Raw genomic sequence first — 9,023 nt, forward strand, 5'->3', positions numbered from 1 at the left:
TGTATGTGTTGTAACTGTACTAGATGATTTTGGCTAGGGTTGCATTAAGTACTTTGGCACAAGTCTTCAATACTATTGCTGGAATATTGTCGGGACCTGTAACTGTCATCAGCCATTTATTTGCAATCATACGAATAGGATTGGCTGAAGAATGGCATCTGAAGCGCTGGAGATCTCCAGAAGATGTTGAAGTGGATCATCCATCCAATTGAGGATAGATCTTCACTTCTGACTGAAGATTGTTGCAACTGCTTCAGCTTTATCTTTCATACTGATGTGCCGGGCTCCCTGATTAAGGATGGGAATATTTATGTAGCCTTCCCTTCAATGAATTGTTTAGTTGTTAACCACTGTGATTGGATGTGAGAGGACTGTGGACTTTGAATCTAATCTATTGATTGTGTCAAAAGGAGAAGGCTGATGCCTCACTCCAGCATATAATGGATGCAGTTTTGTACTGATGTCCCTTTGTAGTACTGAAGGAGAGCTGCAGGTCGGAGATGTGCCACTGGTGTGCTAAAGGATTACTGCAGATTAGAGGGTATCAGTTAGTGCTGAAATAAGATGTAGGTCAGAGGGTTCTTTTTGGGCATTAAACTTATTTCAGGTGGCCTTAGAAGTTTTTGTGTTTTTATTCAAAGAAGAACAAATGTGTTTTCCCTGGAAGCCTGAAGCTAATATTTATCCCTCATTCAAAATCATTGAAAGTTACTGCTGGGAGATTGGTGATGCTTGAGTTCATGAAATGTTTTTTGCATGCAAATTTCTCCCTTCCTCTTTTTTTTAAAAAAAGTGGAAGTTGGAAATATTTACAGCAAATTCTGCAGCTCTGAGATCCACAAATAGAACATATTCTGGTCACAAAGTGAGATTTAACCATTGACATTTGTATCTCATTGAGCTGTTTTTTCTCTCTGACTTCTTCAAAACTTGTGAATTGTACAAGTAATATTGCTGCCACTGTAATTTTATTTTTCTAATTCCTTTTTCTGTGGCGAGATGATGAATGAGTAGTATGATTGCTAGACTGTTAATCCAGTGACCCAAGTAATGTTCTGGAAGCCTGGGCTCGAATCCTGTCATGGCAGATGATCAAATTTGAATTCAATAAAAATCTGGTATTAAGAGTCTAATGATGAACATGAGACTGTTGCTGATTGTTGGAAAGCCCCCCTGGTTCACTGATGTCCTTTCAGAAGGAAATTGCCATCCTTCTCTGGTCTGGCCTAGATGTGACTCCAGATCCACAATAATGTGGTTGATTCTTAACTGCTCTCTGGACATTCGGGATGGTCAGTAAATACTGGCCTAGCCAGTGATGTCTCATTAAATGAATTTTAAAAGACAGAGATTATTAGATTAGATTACTTACAGTGTGGAAACAGGTCCAACAAGTCCACACCGATCCTCCGAAGCGCAACCCACCCAAACCCATTCCCCTACATTTATCCCTTCACCTAACACTACGGGCAATTTAGCATGGCCAATTCACCTAACCTGCGCATTTTTGGACCGTGGGAAACCAGAGGACCTCGAGGAAACCCACACAGACACAGGAAGAATGTACAAACTCCACACAGACAGTTGCCTGAGGTGGGAATTGAACCCGGGTCTCTGACGCTGTGAGGCAGCGTGCTAACCACTGAGCCACCATGTCAAAGCAGTATGCTGACTGAGTTTTAGGATGTAAACCACTTGTTATTATTCAGCTGAAGAGGAAGTAAATGGTAGAGTCATAATGGGGAAGGAGCTATGGAGTATAGCATCCTAGAGTCTGCTTGAAAGCGCTTCTGTCTTGATGTAAATTCATAATTTGAAATATCAGTACTAATGTAGGGTACCAAGCAAGTCACTGATATGAAGCTAGTAGTTAGAAGTACACATGTGAATCTAGCATGATTACAGTTTAACACTTTGCTGAACTGCAATAAGTGAAGTTCAGTGCAGACGATACCAAAGTTTTGGGTTTTTTTTTAAATATACAAGGTCAATGTGGTGTAGAAGTTCCCATAGGGAAGACTTTGGTATCAACGTCCAAACTATTGTGAGCTAAACTGTAAATATTGACAAGTGGAATACGGAGTCAAAGCAGATTGGGTTAAACCACAGCCCTCCACTCTGGAAGCAACAGATTGCTCTTGCAGTAACCTTTCTACGTTACTTCCTTTTAGCCCTGGATAAGAAGATGCAGAGAGCCTTAAATGGGTAGTGACAAAAAGAAATGAATTTCCTCAGGATGTCCCATGAGCTTTTCGCCTAAAGAAATATTTGAAGCATCATGACTGTATTGTAATAAATCAGACAGTCTCATTTGTGCACAGCAGCCCCAAGCTCAATAACCAACCTAATTCTTTATGATAGCATTGCTTGAGTGTTAAATATTGACCAGAATATCAGAAAACTCCCATGTTTCTCTTCAAATAATGTCATAGTTCTTTTAAACCCACATTGAAACTTTAATATCTCTTCTAAATACTGACCATCTCACAGTGTGGCACTCCCTCAATACTGACTCTCTGACACTGTAGCTCTCTCTCAATACTGAACATCTGACACTGCTGCACTCCCTGAGTGCTGAACATCTGACACTGCAGCACTTCCTCAGTGCTGAACATCTGATACTGGCACTCTTAGTCCCACACTAGCAATCAGTCTACATTGTATGCTCAAGTGTGTTATATACCCAGGTTTGCACTGCTAAGTTAGTGTTGTGTCCTGTAGTATACTATATACAATCCAGTTGGTAGAATATATGGGGCCTAGCAATTCCTGGAAAGTGTGCAAAATAAACCAACCAATGTTCCTGTTCTCAGAAGGATAATCTTTGAAGTGCAACCAACCAGATTTCCACAGTTTCAGTGGGACCCAAAATATAAGAAGTAAATTTAAAATAGTATTTTCAACTGCACCAGAGGAAAAAAAACTGAGTTGAACATTTCATACTGCTATGTAGTCGGGAGAAAATAAATTCAACATCAATGGTACCTGCAAAATAATTCTTTTTCTTGAATTTGAACATAGAAAGTATTGAAATATCTGAGGTGTCTGTCTTTTTCAGTATTGCATCTAAAAGAATAGAGGTGCTGAAAACTGTATTCTCGAGCAAGGCATTTCTAAGTCTGGGTAACAGACGAGCAAGTGCTGTGGAGTATCTGCCATCTCTCCGCACTATTTGTAGGACAGAGAAACTGAAAGAACAAGGCAAACTAAAACGCAGGTATGTTCCTTACAACTTTGTTTAAAGGTACTGTTAACAGAAAGATTTATCTGCAGCCAAAGACTAAAAATGTCTCCTCTAATTTACACTTTTTAAAACCCCCACTAAAAGGCTTTAAGTTAAGTGTTGGTTATGTTCTTGTTTCAATTGGAGAGCAGGTAAGACTCAATTCATGGGTTCATTAACTAAACTAATTTATGATGTATGATTCAGTTCTGAGCCTTCTTAATTTCATTTGTTGCATCTCCACTTTTTCTTTTACTATTTGCTTGAGTTAGCCAATAATCTATGTCTGTGTCTACAAAATGACTGGTCAGGAGATGCTGCACTCCTCTGTTAAAACTCCACAGTGGGGATCTGCACTGTTTGCCTGAGTTCAGTAGTTTAATTTGGGATGGTGGTATTTTGTTTGGATCGGAGGATGGCAGAACAACAAAGGTGATTTGCAATAGTTGAAATGCTATTTTGCTGCCTGTTTACAGAAGCTTTGATTTTGAATACTGTCTGCAACAGAGCTGGTTAAAACTGGCCTTAATTTGAAATGTATACTGGACAAATCTGCATCTGTCTTCTATTAGATACTGATTGATCTGATGCTTATGTGTAGCAAAATTTTTTCAACTTACAACTCTGGCTTTACTTTTACAGATTTTTGCATTATTTGGATAGTGTGCACTTGGAGCTACCTAAAAGCACTCTGAAAGCCCTTGCAAACAGTTTTCCATGAAGATTTCAACTTGACTCATTGTATAGTGAATTATCACATTTGAGGCAGACTGTATTACTGGGTTATTTTTCTCCCTGGCTTTTTACTTCATTACTGTGTCCACTGTATATATGTGTATTTTGTGGAGACATTTTTGTACAGTAAAGTGATGTGAAACTGTGTAGGAAAATGTTGGTAATGTTAATTTAATTACAGTGGAACAATTAAATCTGCTGTCTAAGAATGTAAAAATCCAATTCATAATAATTTTGAGTGCCTGAAGTTGATCTATAACACTTCTGCCCTCCTATTTTGTTAGTATTTGTTTAACAAGTACCTTGTCGTATCTCACCCAATAATCCATGAGTCAAAAGGGAAAGACTGAATCATTGCAGCCAAGGCAGTGTTGTGTTAATCTGTCATTGGCACTTCATGCATACCAGCATGGGCCACTGGATGGGTATCAGGAGTGAGAATGCTGAAGAATATACCTCCTCCCTGCCTCTCTCTCTCTTTCCTTCCACACACCCCCTCCCCTCCCCTCTAGCTCGAGGCAATGGAAGTATTTTAACTACAGAGGATGAATAACAATTTTGATTTTCCCTCCCTTCAGTTCCATGCCCAGGAATATTTTTGATTGAAAGATGCAAAATTTGGTTTATAAATCTTCCATTAGTGTTATAAACATGACCAATTTCAGACCTTGCGATCAGATAAGTATCTTGGTGTCAAATAGCTGACCCTAAGCTGCTTGTAACTGTCTGAATGTGACAGTCTCTTTGGGCTGCTGAGGTGAATGTTGTCATAAATCATGAATGGCTGTAATCCATTCTCCGTTTCATTAAAGCTTTTTATTGTTACAATTTTATATTACATGAATCTTACAAAGGATGGAGTACCCTTGCATTACATAGTGTGATTGTATACCCTATTCTGTCATAGGATATGGAATTAAATAAATCAAAGAAATGCTGGTAACCTGCAGTCTCCAATATTATGTACAACAGAAGTTCTTTTTAATTTAAATTAAGCATTACTGTATGAACTGTGTAATACTCAGTTCTTTGACTTCTTTAAAACCAAAAGAAGTTTGTAAATTGCCTTGCTTAATCCTTTTTGCAAGAAAGCAAAAATAACTTGGCAATCTTTTACAGGTGAGAATCTTTGGCTTTGTAGATTGTTATGGTGTCTTCCAGTGATGTTTTGTACTTGAAGCAACCTGTCTGTGTTAACAAATTGCAGCCCCCAGTAATACTGCAAGCAGTCAAGATTCTCTTCGTAGCCATGGTGGGCTGAAAAGTAGTTTATATGTTGTATGATTCTACCTAGTGTCCTGGCTTGGAATATGTGACTATGGAATGAGCACTGCCCAAGAGGACAAACAAACCAGAGACAATGACCGTAACTAGTTAGTTGTGGGTACTTACACCAGGGAAATAGCCATGCTGTAGAAAGTTGATCTTTATCACTCTGTCCTCTGCATTCTGAAGCCACTATCGTGCTCTGTATAACACTCAGGGATTTAGGTACAGTCCTTGATCAAATAGATGATTAACGTTTCTTTGCCGTGGTTTTGGAAGTCTGACCCTCGTATGCCAATTAATAGACTTTGACCTTGAGAATAAACCTCTTTAGATTTAATGCTGAATGAATTGCCAACTATAGACTTGGGTTTGGCTGCTTTGATTATCTCAAGCAGGAATCATTCCATTCACAGTTCCCATTGTGAATGACTAAGCCAGATCTGAGAGTTACACTGATGGCCTGTGTCACAACACAATTTGTCTGAATACATTCTCAGCATCACTGAAATCTTCAGCACAAAAAAAGGTCCTTTAGCACGTCGTTTACACCAGTCAAAAACAAGCATCCAACTTTTCTAGCACTTGGGCCACAGCCTATATGCCTTGACATTGCAAATGCTCATCTAAAAATTCCTAAATGTTGAGGGTTTTTCATTCTACCACCTTTAAATTAGATTACTTACAGTGTGGAAGCAGGCCCTTCGGCCCAACAAGTCCACACCGACCCGCCAAAGCGCAACCCACCCATACCCTGACATTTACCCCTTACTAACACTATGGGCAACTTAGCATGACCAATTCACCTGACCCGCACATCTTTGGACTGTGGGAGGAAACCGGAGCACCCCGAGGAAACCCACACAGACACGGGGAGAACGTGCAAACTCCACACAGTCTGTCGCCTGAGTTGGGAATTGAACCCAGGTCTCAGGTGCTGTGAGGCAGCAGTGCTAACCACCGTGCCGCCCACCAGTAAGTTCCAGTTTCCTACCACCCTGTGAGTGAAAACGCTTTCTCTCATCGTCTCTAAACCTCCTACCCCTTAATTTAAACTATTGTCCCATGTAATTGATTCCCTCCACCAAAGGTAAAACAATTCCTTCCTGTCCACCCTGTCTATGCCCAATCATTTCCCCTCTGTCTCCCCGCTCCAAGGAAAATATCTCCAATCTATCTTGATAACTGAAACTCAGTCCAGGCAACGTCCTGGTAAATCTGCTCTGCACCCTTTCCAGTGAGATCACATTTTTCCTGTAATGTGATTACCAGAACTGTACCTGATACTCCCACTGTGGCCTAATTAACCCTCGAAGAGCAGGGAGGTTATGCTGGAATTGTATAGAGTCTTATCCAACACAAAACATAAATTGCTGCTAAATTTCAGCAGGTCTGGCAGCATCTGTGAAGAGAAATCAGAGGAAACATTTGTGATCTGGTTCCCCTTCCTCGTCATAAATTCTTCTGCCTTGGTTAGTAAAGGTGTGTATATATGGGACTGGTGGACATGTCACAGAACCTCAGATCCAGGGTGCTTCCTAAAGTCCTACCGGTCAACATGTATCCTTTTGCTTTGTTTATCTTGCCAATGTGCATCACCTCACACTTTTTAACATGGATTGAATTCCACTTGCCACTGATCAGTCCATGTGACCAGCCTGTTTTATCTGCTTCTGTAATCTAAGGTCTATATCTATATACCATTCCACCAATTTGCATATTGTCTGCATACTTGCTAATCAACCATTGTACATTTATGTTTAAATCAACAGAGATTGCTGATAGAATTGAGGTTGATTTGAGATAAGTGGAAAGCGTGGTTTCCATGTTATAAAGAGGCACTGGAGAACGTACAAGTAATATTTACAAGGATGATGCCAAAACTGAGATTCTAGCTACCAAAAAATTGAACAGGCTGGACTTCTCCTCTAAAAAAGGAGAAAGTGGAGGGTGATGTTTTTCATTTCCGGTTTTGAAAAGATATTTTAGGATAGGCAAGATACTATGTTTGTGAAAACTAGAACAATCCAAGATAATTGCTAATATATCTAAAGGGAAACTTGGAGAAATGTCATTAAACACAATGGAACTTGCTACCACAAGGGGGTAGTTGAAGTGAATAGTGTATATCCCTTTGAGGGAAGCTGGATAAATTTGACAAACTAATGTGCTGATGGGGTGAGAAGTAGTCAAGGCTCATGAAAACAATAAATGATGATGTACATTCTAGCAAATCACAAATATTCATTACTGATTATGGGAGTTTACTGTGTGTAAATTAGCTGCCATGTTTCCTACTTTTCAACAATGACTATACTTCAGAATCACTTCATTGACTGTCAAGTGTTTTAGGAGTTCAGGTCCTACAGATAATGCTCATTTTAACAGAAACATATTAGGTGGCGTAAGCCATTCGACCCCTTAAGCCTACTCCACCATTCATTTTGATACTGGCTGATCATCAATATCAAGAAAGTGTCTAGATGGAAACCACTTCCCTGTTATTTCATAGCCTGTTTTGAGCAGCTCTACAATCAAAACTATATTGCAAACAATAATTATCTTAAACCCACAATAAGAAGCTATCTTGAGTGTGGAAAGACTTGTAATGCCTTTCATCAGAACGACCAATGATGGATGTGTTCAAAGATAGAATGGCTCAACCATAAAAACAATTGAATATTAATTTAAACAATATAGTACACATAGTCCAGTCTGTGCACAAAGGAGCCATCATCTGGGGGTTTCGAAATCGAATTGCACAAAATCCAGTTAAAGGATCAGCTCAAGAAGCAGAGGCTGGATAACATCAGTGGCACAGCTCTCAACCAATGAAGATAAACTCATTTTCCACAAAAAGGCTTAATCAAACTGACTGTTAAGAGGACAACTACCAAATTCAGAAAAATAAACTGTTTTGATAACTTTGTGAATCCCTGTGTGACCTCCCTCCCAGTGAAAAATTGATCTGTACTGCCCTGGAATATAGTCTGATCTCTTCACACACATACACGTCAGGACTGTGTAATACGTGCAGGGTTGAGTCAAAATAATATAGGTTTAAATTCCACTCCGACCTCTGAAACCTATGATTTAGAGTTCCTGGTCGACTCCAACCCGTCCATGCCAACCAGATATCCCAACCCAATCTAGTCCCACCTGCCAGCACCTGGCCCATATCCCTCCAAACCCTTCCTAGTCATATACCCATCCAAATGCCTCTTAAATGTTGCAACTGTACCAGCGTCCACCACATCCTCTGGCAGCTCATTCCGTACATGTACTACCCTCTGCGTGAAAAAGTTGCCCCTTAGGTGTCTTTTATATCTTAGTAGCTAAATAATTCTGAAGGAGAGCTGTACTGTCCGGAAAAGGCCACATCACATTCTCCCTGTGTCTGCATGGGTTTCTTCCGGGTGCTCCGGTTTCCTCCCACAGTCCAAAGATGTGCAGGTCAGGTGAATTGGCCACGCTAAATTGCCCATAGTGCTAGCTGCATTGGTCAGAGTGAAATGGGTCTGGGTGGGTTACTCTGCGGAGGATTGGTGTGGACTGGTTGGGCCGAAGGGCTTATTTCCACACTATAGGGAATCTAATCTACTATTTCAGTTTGATGTGTCAGATACCATGGCAATTTTCAAAAACAACTGAGGTTTATCCCCAGTGTCCTGGAATCAATATTTATCCTTCAATCAACAGCATTGAAATACATTATCTGACCGTCATCATAATGCTCTGTGGCAGCCATGTTTCCTACATTACAACAGTCATTACACTGAAGTCATGAAAGGCACTATTT

At 40.0% G+C, this 9,023-nt stretch overlaps 1 protein-coding gene across 1 annotated transcript in view; it reads left to right on the top strand.

Annotated features, from left to right (window-relative positions):
* atad5a (ATPase family AAA domain containing 5a) overlaps positions 1-4,844 on the top strand; it is a 58,455-nt gene extending 53,611 nt beyond the window's left edge. Inside the window, exons 23-24 of the mRNA XM_060844697.1 lie at positions 3,059-3,217; positions 3,866-4,844. Of these exons, the coding sequence (XP_060700680.1) occupies positions 3,059-3,217; positions 3,866-3,944 (238 nt within the window). The 3' untranslated portion in view covers positions 3,945-4,844. The remainder of the gene's footprint in view (positions 1-3,058; positions 3,218-3,865) is intronic.
* The last annotated feature ends 4,179 nt before the right edge of the window (positions 4,845-9,023 follow it).

Source organism: Hemiscyllium ocellatum, chromosome 25 (genome assembly GCF_020745735.1).
Source record: "Hemiscyllium ocellatum isolate sHemOce1 chromosome 25, sHemOce1.pat.X.cur, whole genome shotgun sequence".
In the NCBI taxonomy this organism is placed as follows: Eukaryota; Metazoa; Chordata; class Chondrichthyes; order Orectolobiformes; family Hemiscylliidae; genus Hemiscyllium; species Hemiscyllium ocellatum.